Raw genomic sequence first — 23,831 nt, forward strand, 5'->3', positions numbered from 1 at the left:
CTTCCCCTCCCCTCACATCTCAGACCCATGCATTCCTACTGCATCCTTCCCCTCCCCTCACATCTCAGGCCCATGCATTCCTACTGCATCCTTCCCCTCCCCTCACATCTCAGACCCATGCATTCCTACTGCTTCACATTTTTTACAGCTACTATTTATTCTGGAAGATTCTTCAGCTGATTCTTTCTTAATCCCCAGAAGTAGCTAAAGTATCACCTCTGGTTTTTGCTTTCTAGCATTTACTTAAGTTTTTAAAGTCTCATTCTTACACTGCACTGCTGACTTCATTTACAGGTTCCTGTCGCCGCCCTTGTCGCCACCTCACTGATCAGCAGAAATAAGGAGGTGACCACGAACCCTTCTCCAAGCAGTTTATTCAGGAACCTTGTAATCTTACTTTTTACCTCTTACTTCTTACATCTTACTACTTACATCTTACTACTTACATCTTACTACTTACATCTTACTACTTACATCTTACTACTTACATCTTACTACTTACATCTTACTACTTACATCTTCTTACATCTTACTTCTTCTATCTTACTCCTATTCCCTATCTTATTCCTATTCCCCATCTTACTCCTATTCCCCCAGGCCCCAGCCTTCGCGGGTTAAATACTTTCCCTGGTCCCAATCAGCATCATCTACGTGGCAAAACATAATAGGTTGCGGGAAATCATGCCAGCTTCCATCACAAACTGGAAGCACTCAGCTTTTCCAACTAAGGCTTGTTTATCACAATGCTCTCTGCTCTGGCCGTAGACCAGGTGTTCAATATATATATAGGGTGGCAGCTGCGGCTCCCCACAGGTTCCAAACAACCTCCTACAATTATGTTAATCTTTATCCCAACTTCTTCAATACCATGTTTACATACTACTTTTTCCCTTAATAGAATGTAAGCTTTCTGGACACAGGTACAAGTTATGTTTATGGTTGATTCTTCAGTACTCTCATGGAGCCTGGACAGTTGGAGGTTAATGAATAGTTCTTTAATTAAATGATCAATTCACTAATGGAATAAAAACAAATGAAGGAAAAGACAAAGAATGTGCCCACTAGTCCTCTCTATTATTTGATGCAAAAGTGAGAAAAATGTCTGCTTGTAGGGGCCTGACACAAACTGAACACAGGAACCTTCTCTCCACACACCATACCAATAGTATGCCTTGACGGCTGTGCTTCATTAAAGGCAGAAAAACAGTACATGGACTATTAAATAACAACAGAAAAATGTAGAAGAGTATAACTTTTATACTTCTCTCAATGTGGATGACATAAACAAAAGAAACAGCCTGAAAACCAAAGGTGACTATTGAGGAAAGAAACTGCCCTCCGAGAAGAAAAACGAAAATCCCTGGATCTGCTAATAGTGAATGAGCAAGAAGGAAATGCTACCTGCACTGTCCATTAATGTCCATTGATGGAGCATGATAGTTGCTCATTTTATGAGCTCAGTGGTTGAGCCTAGCCGAAGGGAAGGGGTAATCCTGATATAATGTCTTTCATGGGTCACTCTTAAAAGGTATTGTGAAAACTGAAAAGTGGCCCATGCTGAAGAAGAACAGATGGTTTTTGCTTAATCTACAGAGACAATAAGCAAACATGACAGGGAAAGGAAAACAAAACAGAAGCTTAGAGACACACAACATAATTCACTGTGAAAACTACCATGGTCCAGGAACTAACAAAATTTAGTCCATTTATTTCAGAGTCTCTCCTATGTCCCAGGATGCCTCAACTCCCTATGTAATGGAGGATGTCCTTGAACTCCTGACCCCACTGCTCATATCTCTTGAGTGCTAGGATAACAGGCAATTGTTGCAATAACCCATTTATACAGGATTTGAGAATTGAATCCAGGGCTTCATGCAGGCAAGACAAGCTTTCTACAGTGGAGCTATATGCCCAGGCCACACGCTCAATCTTGAGTGGCCACAAAACTTCTGTCAGGCCATATAAGCTATATTCAGTCCATGAGTATCAATAAAAAAGACAGTCTTATATCAAAAGAAAATAAAATTATTTCGCTCATCAGTTTGAATTGTATGCATGGCACTCAATCAAACAATAGTCCTTAAAGTTTTCTATTCTTTTCTTCCCAGGATGGTTAGTCTGTGCTTTAGCACAAGACACTTGAATACAACATTAATTAAGCAAGTACTACGATTTCACTAAGTAAGATAATTGGAATTTTTAAATAAGTTTCATCTACTAATAAAGACTGAATGTGACTCTAATGCATTCATTAAAGCAGATAATCCAACACTTTATCATCAGGATCGGTAGAAACCACTCTGAATGACAAACAAGTCTGGATATTAGCCACAGAAAGCTCTGCAAATTGTGATGGCTTACAAGGAGGACATGACAGCAACGATGTAAATTTGGGTGAACTTTTGTGGAGCACAGAACAGGAACCAAGAATGTTTATATATGACTTTTGATCTCATAGTACGTCTACCCATCAGCCATGATCTACTTTAAAATCAGGAATGCTGAGACCCAGTGAGATGAATTAACTTGCTCAAGGTTCACATGGGGCTTTCTGCTCTGCCTGTACCATCCTGAAAGGGCCTTAAAATAGGCACATGTGGCAATAGGACAAGGGAAAAGTCCATGGTTAATTAGTGATTTGGGAGAAACTATAGCATATAGTTCCAGTATCTGATTTCCCTTATAATCCTTTATAACAGGTAATTCTATTTCTATACATATTCATACAAATATACATCCATACCCATAGACATGCATATGTATGCAAATAAAATGTTATTTTATCTATACAAAGGGGAAATATAGGGCTAAATAACCATTCAGATACAAATCAGGCATCCACACTCCATAAATTGCTATAAATTGAATTGTACTAACCCCCAACACCTGAAATGCTCTAAAATCTAAAAAAGATTTCAGTACTATCATGATGCCACAATGGAAATTTCTGTTTCATTTTTCAAAAACTACTTAACATGTTATATAAATTGCTTTCTGGTTATATGTTTAAAATACATATGAATTTTTATTAGTTAATTAATTATAGTACTGATATTGTACAAGGCTTCACACATGCTACATTCCCCAACTTACACACTATGTTTAAAATATAATAAATGTCATGTTTACATTTGAGCATCATCTCCTATATCTGTCACTATGTGTCTCCAAGTCCAAACCACTTCTTGTCCCAAGCAGTTCAGACAAAAAATTCTCAACTTGTGCAAAATATTTTGACTATCAAAATTTGCAATAAGTAATTCATTAACTGGCATTAAAAATGCAAAACAAAGATCTAAGAACTTCTATACATTTCAAAATGAATGTATCCATACTACAGATCATCTCCCTGGAGGTTTAGGCAAGGAATCAAACATACTAATATTTGTGCTGCTATGAGAGAGCCGCTCCCACTGCATGAAGACTATAATTAAGGTGCTCACATCAAAGACCAGCTGTTGGCTATCAAGGCTGTTTGGGATTTATACACTGTAAATAAGGGAATGAGGACCATTAAATGTGCATGGTCAATTTCAATTCATACCAAACATCTCCACTCAACACTGATATTAAACTTTATGAATTACAGCCACTAACATTATTGCATATGCAAGTATGATACCCCTTCACCTCTGCACAATTCTGCTGACAATGATGTATATTTAGAGCTCAACTGTGAAGTAAGAGGAAGCGATGATAAAGGCCTGTAGGGGCGCATCAGAGCGGCACAGAGGCCATGTGCTAGAGCTTGCTCTATTCATGGAAGCTTCCATATCTTTAATCTGATCTGTTCTCCATACACAGTACAAATAAGCACCAGTAAATAGAATCGCAGATCTGAGAAGCAAGTACACAGAGTGAGCATTCACCAGCAATAGCTGACATTCTGATAACAAAGAAGAAAAATTAAACTCTTGGTAAAGGAAGTAAGAGCCTGGCTGTGTAGGCAAAAAAGGCAAAACCTCGAATTCCAGCTATTGTTGATGAGCCGTGTAAATCTGGGGAACTCTCTACTGCCTCTATGCTTCCATTTACAACCAACGCAACGCTGAGGAAGACCCTTCCCCTGTCCCTTAAGACTGTGGGCAGATTACAGGCGAGCTGTGGGAAGTGCCTACCACAGTGAGAGACAACGAGAAGCCACTCAGGTCCACACTGGAAAACCACAGCAGACACTCACGGGAGACAGCAGCCAATTAAGTTTGTTTTCCATGTTTCAGAATTCAGAGCATATATAGCATTACCAGTTTTTGGTCTAAAGAAATTGTCATTTGCTTTCTGTGTGACTTTTATCTTCACTGAGCTTGACAGTGTTAGGCTAGCCCATATGTTCTCAAAGGAGTAGCTAAATGGTGGTAACTAAAAAACTTAAGTACATAGGTTGGAAACGGACACACAGAATACTCCATTATTAATAAAGCTTCAAAGATTATGCAGGAAGAAGCCAAGTGTGATCCCACTCTGAGCTACATGGCAAGTTAAGACTCTGCTCTGCCCCCAGCATAATTCATTCATTAATTAAAATTTCAGTGGGAGGAGTTTTAAAAGCTTCTTGTGGAAGATAATTTAAAAAGTGGAGAAATATTGGTCTAAAGTCTATCTTTATAAAAGCAATGTCAAAAACACAAAAGAAGGTTAATATAATCTCACACCTTGTTAAGAAAGTAAGGAATGGTTTATATATTCCCAAGAGATGTCTATTTAGGATAGTTAGGGTTTGAAAGACACACGTTTCAATATAGAAGCTGTAGCTGTCACTCAGGAAGGATTCTGTGAGCCAAGGGTTTGTTGTATTTTCCCAACTGCATAAAGAAAAATATGACCTAAATCATGTCTGAATATTAATAGGAATTCTCATTTCTAAAACAACTCAGAAACAGAATAAGTGAAGCATGTGTTTTCACTACAACAAAACGGGGGCTCTGTGGCTATCTCCATTGATAAATGAGAGGTCACCTTGCAATATAATTTGTTTTTAATTGCCTCTTCCATCTAACTTAACTGCAGCTATGGACTGTCTTAGAGTATTTACAAAGTAAAGCCTCAGTGGTGCTAAACAAAGCAGACAGTTCATTTCAGTAAGTGCTCAACTTTTTGGAATTGCTTACAAAAAAAAAAAAAAAAAAAACAACAAAAACCAAAAAAACAAAAACAAAAACAAAAAACCAAAGCATGTTTCTTACACATGTAATTTCTGGAAATGGATGAAACAGGTTTTTGTTTTGTTTTGTTTTTCGAGACAGGGTTTCTCTGTGTAGCCCTGGCTGTCCTGGAACTCACTCTGTAGACCAGGCTGGCCTTGAACTCAGAAATCCGCCTGCCTCTGCCTCCCAAGTGCTGGGATTAAAGGCGTGCACCACCACCACCTGGCTGGATGAAACAGTTTTAAGGAGTACTTCATTCACTGTGGTTTTTAATCCACCTCCCTCCCTATCTTAATTATGAGATCTACCCAAACAACATGGCATGATCTAAGAACTCTATACTGCTAAAACTGCCAAGATCACAGCCATTTACCTTTACCTTTTGGCAAAGTTGTGTGTTTGTTATGGTAGCTATGGAGAACCTGAGTGAGTATCTAACACACAAGTATTCTCATGCTCACCCCACAGAATCTTCTTTATGGCGTTTCAGAACCATGAATCAACTAACAATGATCTCTAGAGGTCCAACATAGTGGTCTGGTGCATAAAGGTGCAATCTGCCAAGCCTAGTGCCCTGAGTTAGAGTTCTGGAACATAAGCAGTAGATAAAGAGAACCAACTCCAACAAGTGATTCTCTGATCTCTATACAAGTACAGTGGCACCCATGGATACACTCATGCACGAGCATGCATGTGTTCATGAGCACATGTACACATGCACACAGGAGCATAATGCATACACACATGAACATATACACACACATGTGCACATACCTGCACATATCATGCTGTACACACATGTTCACATGCACATGCACATACACACACAATTTAAAACACATCTAGAGGCAAAAATTCTTCTGTGTTAAGTTACCATTAAATTTTTGGAATTATTTTAACATAAAATGTTCCGATAGCAATTTTATCAACTATAAAATAAATATGTTTTGGCATCAACATCATTTTTAGGAAATTGCACTTAATATAGAAAAGAAGCCATCATTTTCCTTACATACAGGCACTGACAGTATGATGTATAAATACTTTAAATGAGGATGGACATAGACAGAAGCTGGAAAAATGCCAGCTCCTGCCTATGCTTTCTCAAACCCTGCAAGATTAAGTGAGTGAAATCCTCTCTTAGAAATACACATGTTGTTTCAGGCTTTTCTATACATAATGATAAGACAATGATGGAAAGGAAAGATAATAAATTAACCAAAACTAGGCACAGAGATTATTTCAGAGGTCATAGTGTCAGTTACAGTAACAATTAGTTACTGAAGAAGATTCTGAGGGGTGAGCATGAGAATACTTGTGTGTTAGATATTTACTCAGGTTCTCCATAGGTACCGTTGAGAATATCCCATCCAGATATCGCACACTGTTACAGTAACAATTAGTAGCACTAATATTAGCCTGATATAGTTGTAACTGTCTGTGTTCTACCACAGAACTACAAAATGTATTCTAAATAATACAAAGAGACATGGGAAAAATAAATAAGAAAACTTGAAAAATAATACTAGCAAGGTTTATTTTTAAAAATAGAGTGTTAAAATTTCAAGAAGATATAAAAATACACACTCCACAAAATGTAATGATGTGAATTTTGTTCATCAGAATTTAAAAGTAGAAAAATAATAAAATACACTTCTAATATTTGCCTACTTAGCTTGTTTCCATGGAAAGCAAAGGAAGTTGGATGCTCTTGTTCCCACCCAGCTTTCTTGTTACCTTTGTTTGAGATTGACCCAGGACGTTTTCAAGTACTCCGTGGTTTCTTCCACATTCCTTGTGTCATCACTACTGTATTCTTCCAGAAGTTTCTGCAGGACATTATCAAACGCCATGATGACACCATCGCCAGACCCCAGTTCTTGAAGCAATAGCTAAGGTATAAGTTGAGGCACAGTTAGAATTGGTCACTCAGTAACTATTACTACCTAACTCTGGTCACTCAATAACTAGTACTACCTACCCATGGCCACTCAGTAACTAGTACTACCCACCCATAGCCACTCAGTAACTAGTACTACCCAACCTTCATATTCCTGGAAAGTTTTAGCACATTTTAGACACAGAAATCATGAGATGAAAGCAAAAGGACAAACTCTCAAGTTTAAGCCAAAATAATCGAACCAAAGTAATTCTTGAAGTAGCCAAAAAAAGAGCATTTCCACCGTGGTAGTCCAAAGTTCCAGGTAGTTTCGGAAGGTGGGCAACCTCTTCTGACCTCTATAGCCACTGCACTCATGCATGCCACACATACACACATACTTTAAAAAAATTAAAAAAAAAAAAAAAATACATGTTTAAAAGAGAAAGTGCCTGAGGAATCAGGTGCCTAGCAGGTAAGAGTAAAATATCACCCATTGAGATTTCTGGCTCCCTCAAACCCTCGTATTCCTGGAATGCCCTGTCATTCTTTTTGCTGGGTATCTAATTCTCACAGAACTCAACATAAACTGAGTTCTTCTGTATACATTTGGAGACAAATTGGAAGGTGATCATGGTAGAAATCCTCTGCCCCTTAACTCCTGGTCAGTCTGAGTATTCACAAAGATAACAGCTGGAATGCATCAGGCAACCAATCAAGATTTGTTCAGCATTCACCTACACGCCTACAAGGAAGCTTAGTGCATCACAGGCACAATCCCCATCACAGTTTCTCAACCCTGGGGGGAGAGGGGCACTTATCAATCAGTCAAGGAGGACAGCTGATGTCATCTGTGTCTGTAATATTTTTTGAAGCAATTGTGAGAGAAAAATCCACCTTAAGGCTTCAGAAGGAACATACACACTGTTCATTAGAGCGGCAGAGAATCAGTGTCCAGTACTTGTTTAAGACTGCCCCCAAACCTTTCCACTCCACGGATAGCAAATTCATGCACGTCCCTTAGAGAGAAATGGTATAGTGTTTGCACAGTGAGCCGTGCAAACCTTCCAGTATACTTTAAGTCTCCTGTGGGTTAATTGCATTACTTAAAACACTGGTTCTCAACCTGTGGGTCGAGACCCTTTGGAAGAAAAACTATCCTTTCATGGGGATCACATATCAAACATCTTGTATATCAGGTATTTACATTACTATTCATAACAATAGCAAAGTTTCAGTTATGAAGTAGCAAGGACAGTAATTAATTATTTGGTTGGGGGTCACTACAACATAAGGAACTCAGTTAAAGGGTCACAGCATGAGGAAGGTTGAGAAGCACTGGCTTAAAATGACATCAATGCTTTGTAATTAGTTGTCCGACTGTTGGAGTCTCAGGATAAGGTCAAGCTAACAAAAAATCCATATATGTGTTCATTTTAAAACCTGTAGAAATGGACGCTACAGATCGGAAGGCCAACTGCATTCTGGGTATGAAGATGGAAACACTAGTGAACATTTTTAATTAGATTCTTCTAGTCATGGATACAAAAGCTGTGCACTTTCTTTGGGGCAGTAGACAAGAATCATAAACACATAGGACAATTCAGAAACTAGTAGACTTGGCCAGATGGATCTTAAACGATACCCATGAGAAGTCCTCCTGTGCAGAGACTTTAAGACATTACTTGCAGGTTTTCAATTTTCTTCCCACATTTTTCTAGATTACTCTTCCTAAATGTACATTTTCATCTCAGGCAATCAGAAGGCCAAATACAAGTGTAACCACACGTCCAACACAAGAAAATTTCTATGACTACAGAAGGAATTTTTAAATAACACACTTTAAACCTTAAGTGTTCAATACGCTCAACACTACAATGAAATCGGTCATGAAAAGTGTTGCCACTGATAAACATAGAATTAGAGAAACGACACTGATGTATGACCTGGCTTGCACACTACAGAAGTACTCAAATGGAAGTCTCGAGAGATTTTATACATTAAAATAATCTCCCAAGACAGCAAAGGGGTCGACAAATGAGGAGCTATCTATATCTCCGCTCACACACGTGCAGGTCCCTGCTCATTATGTCTTTAGACATCCTCCCAAAATAACAAAAGCCCTGTGATTAAATCCCCATAAATTTCAACATGTATGTCTAAGGACTTGGGAAAACGTGAGAGCCCCTAATTATAGTTAACAATATAAAACAAGTAAATCCACCAAATGACTGCACCAAAAACTAGCCAATGTGCCTTACTTGATAATCAGAAACTTGTTTGCTAAGTGGGTCCCGGCGGGCCTGCTGAAGCATGTAGAAGCGAGCCTCGTATTTTCTCATGAGCTCTTCGGTCTCTTCCCTGTGGTCGTCCCACTGCAGACTGTCCACAACCATGTCCTCCAACTGCTGCCGCCGCAGCTCCACACCATGCTGGGTACTCTCCCACTGGGTCTTCAGCTTTTCCACTGGGAGTGGGAGTAAAAAGAAACCCTTTAAAGTGACTGCCAGGGAAGAAAAAGACCCGGTCCTAAATATGTCGTAAACAGATCAAGAAACAGAAAGAGTGAAAGATGATAAATACATCTTAAAGGAGCTCTGTGCACCTGCCATAATATTATGTACACAGTATAATGTATTATTATAGATTTTATAGTTAGTAATACTATATAATACATATGGGGTTAGAGAAATGGCTTGCACATATGTACACTGTGTAGCAAAATATACTACACATCACACTATTGTATAAATATAGTTAATGTAGACAGGGTTTTGTAACCCATGCTGGGTCCTACTTGAGATTCTATTGGCTCAGCTTCCTGGATACTGAGATTATCAGCCTATACTACTATGCCCAGCTCGCCACGTTTTCTTCCTTCAGTACTGGGCTCAGAGCTGGAGCATTTCACATGCCAAGTAACCACTTTACCCCTGAGCTACATACATGGCTCTTCTAAATTGCTTTATTTACGTAAGTCAGTCCTTCCCGTGTTCTCCAGACTAGCCTTGAACTTGCAACACCCCCTTGCACTTACTTGGTGTCCCAAGTGTCTCAGTTTACATCCAGGACTGGGCCACCTCACCACGTATATCTCTAAAACTGTTCCTGGACAAGGGAAACCTGAATACGGTCCATGTTAAATACACTAGTCATCTAATAACAGAAATATCTACTAAATTGATATAAAAAAAGACAATTCCCTAGTTTCTGTATTTCACTGAACCTGGCTTGACAATGACACATAATGGCAGTCTAGGATAGGACTTTAACAAAAAGATGCAGTCTCCTTCCGCCTAACAAAGGCAGTCCCTCAGGCAAGGAGCACTTTTCACATTTGCTCTCGTCTAGTGTGAGGCCTATCTGACAGGCAACATCTTACATGTTCAAGTTCAACAGAAATACTGAGAATAAAGAAATTGAAAGTTCTGTGTAACTATGCGTCCACAGTCATGAAATTTCCTGCTGCCTTTTTACCCTCCGTGCCTGCACTATTTCTCCTTTCTCTCAGTCCTGCTTTCTCTGTCTCTTATCTTTACCCTCTCTCTTTTCCCTCCGTAACATTATCTTCTCCCCTTTGTTTTATATTTATTTTTAAACCATGGATTTAAAAAAAAGAGAGAGACCTATCGAAATTTAAACTTTGGTTCATTATCACAAGGAAAGCTCATGGTTTTGGGCTGAAATATCAGTAAATAATAATAGTTCTACATATCAGCCCATGAATGGCAAACTCAAGGCTCAGTGATATTCTGAGTGCTGTACAACTTCAAGGGTACATAAGAACAAGTCCAAGAAATTAACTACAAGACAAAACTCCTGCCGGGAACCTGGAGTTGCGGCTCCTGCAGAAGGCTCAGGTTCAGGCCCCAGCACTAACATGGAAGCTCACAGCCATTGTTACTCCAGTTCTAGGAGATAGAATGCCCTAATCTGTGCCCTGTGGGCACCAGCATACACATGGTGCACATATTTACGTACTATACAGACTTATAAGCAGGCAAAACACACACACATACAGTTTTTGAAAACTGAAACGATTGGGTTTAGTTACAACAAAACATTCTGGTAAAATTCTCAGGATTACATTTGGTCATTGTAAATCATGAAACTATCGACTTAGAGTTTTACAGAAGTCTGAGGGACTGGCACGTCATAAACGCCATTGAACTGCTCAGTGAGTTATAATTTTTATTTTTTTTATTTTTTTTTGGTTTTTTTGAGACAGGGTTTCTCTGTGCAGCCCTGGCTGTCCTAGAACTCAGTCTGTAGACCAGGCTGGCCTCGAACTCAGAAATTTGCCTGCCTCTGCCTCCCAAGTGCTGGGATTAAAGGCATGCGCCACCATTGCCCGGTGAGTTATAATTTTTAAAAAGTGTCCATTGAGATTCGCTACTGTATATTATTTTAAATTGCTGAAAGTTTTAACTCAAGGGAAAAAAAGACAAAACTACATGATAGTCTAATTCTCAGCTAAGTACTTATGGCCAGTTTTACTACTGATACAATTCATTGATTTGCACAAGGACAACCTGAAGTGTCAAGTGACAGCAAGTATCATTGGTTTATCATGAAAAAGAAACAAATTATCCTATTCATTATAAATGATAAACATTTTACTACTAGTGCCACAGGAGCTGCTAAGGGCTCTTTGCATGCAATAATGATGAAGATTACTTAGTTGTGGAGTGGGGAGGATGCGGAGAGAAAGAGGAGGAGAAGACAGAGACCAGAGATAGAAGTAAGTGGGGAGGGACGATATTCAGGAGATAGAAACCCTGTTGTCAGAGAGATGTGGGGAGGGAGAGGGAGGAGGAAGAAAAGGGGGGAAGGAGGAAGAGAGGAATAGAAGGAGGTAAGGAGAGAGACAGAAAGAGAGATGGAGAGACAGAGAGACAGAGCGAGGGAGCACACACGTGTGTTAGGGTTGTAGCTCAGCCAAGAGTACTTTCCTAGCACGCAGAAGACCCTAGGCTCCATCACCAACACTGTCTAAGCTTGATATAGTGATGTTAGAAAGCACCCCACTTGCCCAAGACAAAAAAAAAAATCTATTAAAATGAGATGATCAGAAAGAAAAATGAAATGTGGCTTGAAATGGTTTGGTGCTGGGAACAGAGATATCCCACCAAGAGAGGGAGGAAAGATGACTCCAGAGTGCTCCCTCATATCAGAGTGCTCCATCACAAAAGATCCATAGTCGATCAATTATCAAAGTCAGGAAGATTGAAGGAAAGTGGCTGTTTGAGTAGCAATAAGTCAATGCCATCCATCATTCAAAGTCCACAGCTGTCTCCTTCAGGAACCACTTCGCTCCATTTGTTTTGAAAGCCAAACACATCTATTATGCCTAAAGCTGAATGCCCTCCATCAAGAAAAATTCAACTTTATTTGCCCAGTTTACATTCTCACATGTATAACTGAGTCCTTCACAATCTGCCTAGTGGGAGGACCAGAGGCCAGAAAGGTGAGTATGCACAGTCTGTGCATGGGAAAGAAGATTAAAGTAGCTAAGAGATCTAGGGGAAACTGATGGGGAAGGAGGCTGTAGCAAAAACTAAAGATAGAAAATGCAGTCCACCAGGGAACATATGTGGGTGGGAAAGATTCACAGAGGGGGTGACACTTTAGCTGCTGAGTAATCTCACCCCAGGAGAAGAACAAAAGTGGAGTTGGGGGGAGAGTATGAACAAAAATAAATGGCTGGAAATGTCAGGGGCTTTGAACAGGGATCCGGAGCAGGCCAGGTCTGCAGGGGACAGGGGCTGAGGAGAAAGACACCAGACACCATTGTTGAGAATCTAGACTTGGTTCCGTGTGTGACACAGACATGGGATCCTCAGCTCCAACATTAACTCCAAACAGGAACACTAGTTTGTTAATGTCTCATCCGTTCTTTTATCGACTGTTTAATTTTCTTTTTAAATGAGGTATCCCCACATGAGGGCCGATCACAAAGCATGTATGGAGTGAATTCTCACGAACGTTTAAAAGAGATGGTGACAGCTAGTTTCAGTGAGTAAGGCACAGTGGCAGAATGGATTTATGTGACTATGAGCTTGACTAGCTTTATTCCACTTGATGCCTTAAAAAATATCCCAATATTGGCCAGACATGGTAGTGTATGCCCTTAATCCCAGCACTTGGAGGTAGAGACAGGCAGATATTTGTGACTTCCAGGCCAAACTGTTCTACAAAGCAAGTTCCAGGCCATGGCTCTGTTACACAGAGAAACCCTGTCTCAGAAGGAAAAAAAATAGAAAAAAAAATCCTAACATAAGAGAAAAAAATTAAATGTATAAGAGTTCAGATGAAAGGGATAGATAGGTATGAAGAAGCTGTCAAAAAATTGAAGAAAAAAAAAGAGAAAATATTTTCTTTTAAAAGAAGAGTACCAATTACCAAATAACATTTATTTCTAGTAGAACAATCCCTGAAGACATATTTCCAAATGTTAAGGAAAGTAGCTGATAATATAAAGGGCATTTTTTTTAAACTTACATTTTTCTGTGATTGCTGTTCTCACATCTGAACTGGAAGCTTTGTTTTTCAAATTTTGGGCCAACGTAAATACAAAGTCAAGCTGAGGATGGCGCTGTTCTAAATCAGCCTTGGTGATCTGCAGACAAGATCAAAGGGGATTAATGCATCATAAGACAAGCAGACAAGCTCCAACTATGTAGTAGGTGTCTTTTCTTCCCCTGAGGGGCAATGAGACACCATCCATGTAGCAGAGAGAAAGCATGTGATTTGGAGTCAGGGGCCTTAGGTTCAAATCTCAGGTCTTCCATAACCAGGAATGACATCTGCCTTCTCCATGGCTCCCCCAGCAGCTCAGTTACATCAAATTTAAAGAAATTAAATCAAGGAACTCTCACTATAAATGCTCCAAAGACATTAGCAATCATTGCTACTGACTCCTGGGAACCTGTTGTATATCAGATATGAACGCATATGCGGATCCCCTAGAATCATGGTTCTCAACCTGTAGCTTGCAACTCCTTTGGCAAGCCTCCATCTCCCAACATATTTACATTACAATTTATAATAGTAGCAAAACTACAGTTATGAAGTAGCAACCAAAGTGATGTTATGGATGGAACTGGATTAAAGGGGCCCATCATGAGGAAGTTTGAGAACCAGTGGCATAGAAAGATGAAAACGGCGTATTAGGAAAGCAATAATTACAGTAACTGCAAATGAATCAACTTAATAAAACCACCCTTTTTTATGGACTACATGCCTTAGCTGATAAATACAGTGAGGGCTAAGAATTCCAGGAAGAGTCTCTCCTAATTCTAGAACCAATAAATACGAAAAGAGTTAGAAAACACAATTCACAGTTGGTACAAACAGTTTGTCAAAAGATTTGTCCAGCCGGCTCCCTGCGGGTAAACTACTTCTCTAGACCTCAATCACTCCTACAGGAATAAGTATTTCCAATTAAATGACTCCTACTCCAGTTCTAGACCCCAGAGCTTCAGTGAATGCTGCTGATTCTCTTCCCTCTGCACAGCAGACTCAAAACTAAATCCCTCAAATGGTCATTTGTGCTCCAATTCTCCTCCTCCTCCTTCCTCTATGTCCTCTAATGGAAACAGCGTTGTTTCAGCCCCTCACCAAGGGCTCTTTCCCTGATTCAAGCATCTCTTGCCTCTGCCATCCTCATCTTCTACTAAAGCAAAGCATTGTTATCAACAGTCCCCAGCCACGATTCAGAAACCAAAAAGAAACAGCAGATCATGCTTGCCAACTGCTTATAGACTCTTAAGTCCACAGAACTGGGCACAGCTTTGCACGTCCCTTCTCAAAGAACTAAGTTACCTTTTCTAAAAAAAAAAAAAACAAAAACAAAAAACAAAAAAACAAAAAAACAAAAACAAAAAACAAACAAAAAAAAACACTTCTTGCACAAATGTTGACCCTAAGTTTCTTTTTTTAATCAACTCCAAACCCCTACCTCCTGTCCCCTACAATAGAATGGTATTCACTTTATATCTCATAATCCCACCTCCTGTTCCCATGGCTACTGAAGCAGCCCCCTCCTTAGTCTGTATTCTCTAACATGTGGCTGACACTCCCCTGGGACATTTATTAGAAAGTATTTTGTCAGAGAAAACCATCTGCTTGATGTGCCCACCTCCTTAACCTCGTAAAACAACAGTTCTCAACCTTTCTAGTGCTGCGACACTTAGATAGAGTTCCTCGGGTTGTGGTGAACCGTGCCCCCACCCCCGCCAGCCATAAAATTATTTTTGTTGCTACTTCAAACCTGTAATTTAGCTGTCATAATTTGAATTGTAATATATTGTTTTTCAGTGGTATTAGACAACCCCAAAAGGGTCAAGCCCTAGGTTGAGAACCACTGGTTTCGAAGTTCTTGGTACTATGGGGACAATTGGCACTTACCATACCAGATTGTTATGATATAAGTAAGACAATACATGTGAAAGTAAGATGTTCAACACACATTAAGCACTTAATAGATGCTAGCAATAGCTGTTATTTTATTATTCATTTCTATCGAAAAGATTTTCAATATTACTCTATAACAGATAAGCTACAGCCTAGGACATAGTAAGCATGGAAAACGAATTGGAAAAAGGTTGCTACTTGGTAGTCTATATTCTATAAGAGAAAAAAATACATATATCATCAGAAGACATTCATTTCTAAGGTCAGAAGTCAAATGAACTCATTATGAAATCTAAAATGAAACATAGTCTTAGAAATTATTCTATATTGCATTGAGCATATATCTTTCCACTGAAAGATAACATTACAGTTATGTGGTGTCCAGCTGTACAGTATCAATGCTAGAGTTTACACTGAGCCTTCAGTTCTATTTGATCAACCTGTGCTAACAGAAGAAAGGCTGAATGGCTGCCTGGCAGATAAGGAATATTGTAAAGCGGGTTTTCTCTAAATTTAGGATAAACAATGGAGACCCAAGGAGAGGGTACTGCCCTGGCAAGCCTTTGCATTCTGCACCTACTTTCATCCGGGAAACTGTCTTATTGATCTCTTTCACGTCCCCCACAGTGACAATGTTGGACTTCAGCATTTGGTCGATCAATACCAGCCAGTCAGCCAGTTCTGTGATGGTTTTATCCAAATCAGCAGGAACGGAGATCTCCGGGCCACGCACAGGAGCATCCGATCCAGAGGTTACTAGCACCACCTTTTGGACGCTGTGATGAGCTGAAACAAGAGATGTTTCGACAATAATCAACAGGATGCAATGGTTAAGATACGTAGTGAGGGCATGTGCATATGTGTATTTAAGTAAAATTCCATTTCTCTAGGAAGTTATTTTTATGTTGAAATGGCAGGGATTGAAGTAACCACATGTATTTAATAGCCATAGATCCAATACAAGATGGCTCTCTCAAAATTCCATGCAATCAATAATTCACATATAATCAACATTAACACAAAAAATAAAGCAGTAAACAAAGCACACACACACACACACACACACACACACACACACACTGATAAAATTAGAAGCATTATTTCATTGAGTCAGGATACCTTAATTATAAAGCAAATTTATTCCTAATTTTTCTGTTCTTTTCACTTAACTTTACAGCATATTCACGTTTTATTTTATCTCCTGTCTCTTTGCTTCTGTCTCCTTCACATACTCTCTGAGACACAGGGTCTCAAAGTGTAGCCCTAGCTGGCCTAGACTTCCCTATGTAGACTGGGCTGACCTCAAACTCATAGAGATCCACTTTTCTCTGCCTCCGATGTTCTAGGATTAAAAACCCACACTAGCACACCTGGACTGCATATCTCATTCTTAGCTAACCATAATGTGAAGATCTATATAAGAAATTACACAAATAGTCACTGACTTTTACAACACCCTTTCCTTCAGCCACACATTGAGATGTACACGTAGAATTCTGAAATCCATTCTTTACCGAAGAGCTTAAAGAGAAAATCTTTTTGTGTATAGCATTTTTCACATTTCCAATCTCCAATTTAGCAGAGATTTCCCAAAGAGAAATCACTGGATCTGACAACATTTTTAAATTCGAGTATTTAATCTCCTTGCCAAATGGAATTCACATATCTGACAACTAGCTAAACACCTTGCATCTCCATCAACAGAGCTCCATCTTGGTCCAAACCTGCTTCCATTATTGTAATAGATTTATTACTAATAAAGGTGTTTTCATGCTTCTGAACTAAATGTGGTATATTTAGTATCTGTGAGTTTTGGTTTGGTTTTTGCTTGTTTGGAATCTACTTCCTTATCAATTTGGATGAAAGATAATCCCTTGCCTCCAAGATCAAAGCAATGCTACTGTCTGGGCTATTTGCTTTCTTCTATTTTATTTTTTCAATGAGTATATCCTCCTCTCCTCTTTCTCCTCCTCCCTAAGTCCTTTTACTTTGAAATTACTTATATCTTAACAAACTTGAGGAAACCAAATTTATTAATCTTTCTGAGAGGGAGTGCCCTCCTAGGGTTTTGCTTTATTTATTATGTTTATTTTATTTATTATTGCTTATTATTTAATTTATTATTGTTCTTATTTATTATTTGATTTATTCTTTATTTGATTTATTATTTTTATTTTATTTTTATTTATTTATTTGATTTTAATTACTCCTTTTGTCAGAGGAATCTGCCCTCTCCTGCACAGCGGGCAGAAAGATCTCACATGCTCTCCCAAAGGTTTTAAAATAAATTCTTGTTTTCTCCAAAGACTTGATAAACATTTTCTTTCTCTTTGTTTTGTACTTGTTTTTACTTCTGTTACATATATGAGTGTTTTGTCTGGATATATATACTCATATGTGCATGCCTGATGCCCACAGGGGCCAGAAGAGGCCACCCAATCCCCAGAAAGGTGGGTGTAAGCGGCCATGTGTGCGCTGGGGATCAACCCTGGGTCTTCTGGAAAAGCAGCTAATAGTATTAGACACTAAGCCACCCCTCCAGTACCTTGGTTTGGGTTTAGATTTTGTTCTTAGTTTTGTTTTTGTTTTTAAGAGAAGTAAACAGTTGGTTTCAATATAAGATGTAGTTAAGACAAAAACTAAATCTACCTGGCACTTAGTATAAATTCAGTACAATTCTAGTAAAAACCCCAACAGATATGCATGCAGCTTAGCAATATCACAGATACAAATTTCTAGTTGTTCAGTAAGAAAGAAAGGTGCCCTCCTCTCCTTCCAAAAATGCTTATGAAAATATTTGTGTACGGAGATATGCCCTACCGGCTATTGAGTTACAGTTTCGACAACGATAACTATATCCCAAAATAATAAACTCAGACATTCAAACAGATGACCAAGAGAGAAAAAACACGAGGCATGGGAAGAAAGAAGCCTCACAGGGAAATGACATGACAGAAGGATGCCGAAGACTTCACTAGCCTGTAAACAGTGCTGCCTGACAGCTAGCGTGTTGAGATGATGCCTGCCACAGAATCTGACCTCAAGCGCATCAAGGAAAATTAGCCACTTGGAGACAAAGGCATGAAGGGTGAAAACTACAATTATCAGATTAAGATGTAAAAGAATATCTTTATGAGTCGAGAACACAACACAAAGACAGGCAAACTTGTTAATGCACCACTAAAGTTCTAAGCTTCTAAGAAAAGCACCAGAGACCAGTCCATTAAAAATCTCTGAAAGACTAAGAAAGGAGGTGATTGCTATGCACGTGAGTTTAATTAGTGAGCAAAATACTTTTATTCTTTAACGCTCAGGATGAGGCGACAGATAACCTCCTACCCAGATAACAAGGACAGCAGTTCAACATGAAACATGAAAGAGAAAGTACAAATTAAAGCAAAATGCTTTGTAGCCACAGGTTGACAAAGTGACAGCTGGCAAGTACTGGCCTCCTTGTACCCCTTCCAAGATATGTGGATGCTGGTAATACCACCAGCAGCAGCAGCACCACTACCACCAGCATAGTTACTTGCTTTAAATGCCCTCCCAGGTATATAATAGCACGTCACCTACACTATCATTACAGAACATGAATGAGAAGGTAGAGGTCATCTGCAACACCAGGTACTTAGGTTGTAAAAGGACAAAACAATGTCACTCCTTTCATTTTCATCTTGCATACATCTTCATCTTGCATTTCATCTTTCATCTTACATCTTGAAACATAGTAGATTTTAATATTATAAAACTACATATTGGGCCAGCGAGATGGCTCAGCAGGTAAGAGCACTCATTGCTCTTCCAAAAGTTCTGAGTTCGGATCCCAGCAACCACATAGTGGCTCACAACCACCCATAATGAGATCAGATGCCCTCTCTGGTACGTCTGAAGACAGCTACAATGAATTAGCGGGGGCCGTAGCGAGCGGGCCAGAGTAAGTGGGGCTGGCAGAGGTCCTGAGTTCAATTCCCAGCAGCCACACACATGATAGCTCACGGCCATCTATACAGCTACAGTGTACTCATACACATAAAATAAATAATAAAATAAAAAAATAAAACTATATATTTTAAAAGCATAACAGATTTGGTACTGTCATTTTTAAACATACGGGTAAACAACAATTTTGAAGTTCCCTATGCTAAATGAAAGAAACATTGTGTGACCCCATTTATACGAGATATTCAAGATGGGCCAATCCAGAGGCATGGCTGGCATGCACACTGAGGGGTACTGGAGGCTGAGAAATGGAACCAATCCACAGACACGACTGGCATGAACACTGATGGATACTAGAGGCTGAGAATCACGAGCTCGGAGGCAGGTGTAGTGAGAAGCTACTCAGGAACAAGAACTCTAGCTTCAGAATGGAAATATTTTGGTGCTACATAGAGGTGAAGCTTGTACAACACCGTCAATGCACTAAATGTCCTTGAATTATTTATTTTAAAAATAGATCATTTTACTTTTAATATGAATTTAAAAGAAAAATATCAAACTAAAACGTTGTGTAAGGGCTGGAGAGATGGCTCAGCAGTTAAAAGCACATATTGCTCTTGCTACGGACCTAAATTCAGTTCCCAACATCTATGTGGGATAGTTCACAATTGGCCACTACTCCAGTTCCAATGGATCTGACCTCTTCAGGCACTTACACTCATGTACAAACACACACAAAGTCATAATTTCATAATTTTTTACACTTAAAATTTTTTACTTAAAATTTAAAATTATTAATTTAAATTTTTACATCTTGTATTTGATGAATAGTTTTTAAAAAACCCTTGTGTAGAAGGAAAGTCACACTGAAATTGGCTTCAGGTCTCACATCTGTTTTATGGATAGTTGTCTTAAGGAAAAGAAACTGCAAACCTAATATAAAGTGGATTGACTGCTGGTCTTTTATAATTTAAGGATCTACGTAAACTTTTCCTACTCCTTTGTCAAAATGTTTTTAAAAAGATAAACTTCTGCAGCGGTACTTAGTGAAGCAAGCTGTTTCTTTATGGTCATGGAATTGAAGACAGACAGACATATACATACATACATACATACATACATACATACATATATACATATATACATACATATATACACAGACAGATACATAGATAGAGACAGATACATACATACATGCATGCATACACACACACTAGATAGGTAGAGAGGGGAGGGGAGAGAGATACATAGATACAAATATCAATTCAATTGTTCTAGATAAAACCAAGAAAACCAATCAGGCCACAGGGATTTCCAAGGCAAGATGCTGAGGAAAGAAACACAACACACACTGGGTCATAAGCAACCCTGCAATATCAAGAAGGAAATATACACTTTTTTGAAGAAAAAGAAGAAGATAATGAAGAAGAGAAGAAGAGGTGGAAATAGACAAGGTGACCCCAGGTAGGAGGCGGCAGGTGAGAGGTGGAGTTGAAGGAGAGTAGGGAGAGATGTGGGGGGCAGTGAACAACAGTGAGAAGTCCCAGCCTCCAGCCTCAGCTGACAAAGAGAAGTGGTAGCTGGAGTTAGTCACAGCTGAGGACTACAGATGGCAAACAGAGCATGGTGGGTAGGAGAGTGAACAAGGCCCTAGTGACAGTGGCTTTATGACCTACATGGGACAGAAACAAAAGGAAATAAACAGGAATCATGAGGAAAACACACAACTAAGGGAATAATATTTTCTAGTGCATGGCTTCCTGGGAGATGATCCAAGTCCCATGATCAGGACCAAATTATACACACTAAACATGTGTTTTCATGGCAGGATACACCCGATGACTTGAAAAGGTGCATCTGTCCATTACATTAACTTAGTATTTTCCGACTAGCCTCTCTCCTTCCTCCAACAGCACCCAGGGCCATCCAGGCACATCTTTGACCTGGAGAACAACAACTCTTCCCCATGCTGAGCATCCAGACAGGCTGAATTCAGATTATGAACAGCAATTGTGTGATATTTCTCAGTAAGTTCTTCTAATAGGATATTCTGTGTTGATAAAAATAACTCCTAAAGAGCAAATGCTTTCTTACCAGCAATCCTCGCCTGTGGGACAGAGCAGGAATCTTGGGTGCGTGTCTTCAGTAAGCCAGGCACTTCTCTGCATACCTGTAGCATTAAGCCAAATACATAGGGAAAATAAAGATGATTGCATCTTTGAAAGACAGCCGCTCTTCTAAATGACAGCTCAGTCCATTTTCTTTCAGTCCCCACCTTCACTATCCACTGTAACATTACTGGAGACCTTACCTCCCCTAACATTAAGCACAAGAATGCCAACTGGTCCTCATGTGGTGACTCATTTGCACCACGGATGCTACCCACTCCCCTCACAACACCAATCTTGTAACTACCCAGTGAGCCTGACCTTCCTGCCTCTCTAAGTTTCCGTCACCATTTGTCAAATGTCATCGCTGTGCAGGATAAACCTTTGATCCTTTTTAACTCTTCATTTCCTATATGGAGTTTGCAGAGGCTAAAGAACTCCCCCAATGATATATCTCCCACTCACTTTTCTGTCAAACAGATATTCAGACACATCTAAACCTCATTCGTGATTTCTATCTTCCCGAAAACTGCCTTTTGTAAGCTTCTCTTGAAACTCTTGCCTGATTGTTTCATACACTGATCCATCCTTCCCTGCAGTATAGCTATGGGGCCTTTCTAACCCAAGTCTGTTTATAAATAAACAATAGCTGTCCATTTCCTTCAAAGTAGTGTATTCCTCACAAGATGGAGCCCAAATTCCATAGAGTAGCACACTTGGTCGATGTACCAGGATCTGGTCTCTGAAGGTATCTCTCGGGTGACTGTTTTAGGTTTAAGTCTATTGTAGAACACAGATACACTTCACTCATTGTGTGTCCTCTAGAGCCTTCCACTTGCTGTATTTCCCCTGTATAAAACATGTTCCTTCATCCCTCACCTAAGCAGTACTTAATTTTATAACTTAGGCTAGATAAGATCTTCTCCCACAGGCCTTACCTTGGTTACTCTAAAGTATGCGAAGTGTCCCCTGAATGTTCCTCACTTCCAATTTTTAATTGTGGGTCTCTTTGTCTTAACCATATCAAACCCACTGGGTGATAAGAAATATCATTTTCCCTATATTCCTCATCCTTAAAATGGTGCTTTACATGAACCAGGGATGTAGTGTATAAAAGTAGTGCTAAGTGTATAAAAGAATTGAATGAGTAAAATATTCCAGAGTAGCAGTTCCTAACATGTATAAGACTCCCCACACAAAAGGCATTGCTTTGTCCTAGATGTTATACTTACCCAAAGTGGACAATACTAAAATCTATTTTAATTTAATTCCTGCAGTAGTAGAAGCATCAATGTTGCCTATCACGATGTTCCCCAACTGACCACAATATCCTTTCATCTATAATACCAACTGAAACCCTCTGTGTTCCATAAAAAAATGTATGCTCTGGATGAATACATACAAATGGATTTGGCAAGTGACATGGGAGCCAATACGTCCAGAGTGGAGGGCAGAAGAGAGAGCAGCAGATGAACTCAGAGATAGCAGCAAGGCAGTCTGTGAGAGGCCTGATAAATCACAGGAAAGACAATTGGCTTTTACTCTCAGTAAGACGGAAAATCACTAGTGGACATTGTTCAGAGAGTTACCGGATCTCACTTACATCTTAACAAAGCTTTGGCTGCTGTGCTGTGACAATGAGAAAGGGTGGCAGAAGAGACCAGGGCAGAGGGCTTTCCCAGAGATGATTATGGCTTGGGACAAGGAATACATAGTAATGAAATAAAATCTAATTTATGCTACTATTTTTCTAACATAAAGAAAACTGAAATAATTGTGCAGAAACATTCATTGACAACCAATATCTACACATCAACAATTTGCCCTCGTCTGCCTTATCACATGTAGCTGTCCACTTATCCTTCAAACCATCCATCAAGTACATGAAAAAAGCCAATGACAGGGATGTCAAAGAATTGGAGCGAGAGATGTATGTGTCTATCTGGGGTGGGGATGTCTGGATGTGGGTGTGTGAGTGTATAAGAAAAGGAAGAAATGTCTCTTTATTGAGTTATAATTCACATATATAATTTATGTGCCATTTTAATGATTCAGGATTTCTGATTTAGGCAATAATAGAGACATATGTGCCACTAACTGAGGAATAAGATATACATGAAGGCCCAAAGAAAAGATAGAAATCAGGAGTTCAATTTCTAAGGGTTGAGACATCTATTAGCTCTCAAAGCAGAGACATTGAATATCCAATGGTAGAGTCCAGAGAAAGAGGCCAGAGATGCACATAACAGTGATCACCCAGACAATAATTCATAGTCACAGAGGCTAGATCTAAAAAATACACACAGACTGTTAGATACAGAACAATACCACTTCACTCCTCACAGC

General features: G+C 39.3%; 1 protein-coding gene across 9 annotated transcripts in view; it reads right to left on the reverse strand.

Annotated features, from left to right (window-relative positions):
- Utrn (utrophin) overlaps positions 1-23,831 on the reverse strand; it is a 509,106-nt gene that overhangs the window by 271,857 nt on the left and 213,418 nt on the right. For all 9 annotated transcript variants that reach the window (XM_031380393.1, XM_031380398.1, XM_031380394.1 and 6 more), the window contains 5 exons: positions 21,472-21,547; positions 16,019-16,224; positions 13,525-13,642; positions 9,285-9,490; positions 6,882-7,036 (listed from right to left, as the gene is read on the reverse strand). In XM_031380393.1, the coding sequence (XP_031236253.1) occupies positions 6,882-7,036; positions 9,285-9,490; positions 13,525-13,642; positions 16,019-16,224; positions 21,472-21,547 (761 nt within the window). The remainder of the gene's footprint in view (positions 1-6,881; positions 7,037-9,284; positions 9,491-13,524; positions 13,643-16,018; positions 16,225-21,471; positions 21,548-23,831) is intronic.

Source organism: Mastomys coucha, unplaced genomic scaffold (assembly GCF_008632895.1).
Source record: "Mastomys coucha isolate ucsf_1 unplaced genomic scaffold, UCSF_Mcou_1 pScaffold2, whole genome shotgun sequence".
NCBI lineage: Eukaryota > Metazoa > Chordata > Mammalia > Rodentia > Muridae > Mastomys > Mastomys coucha.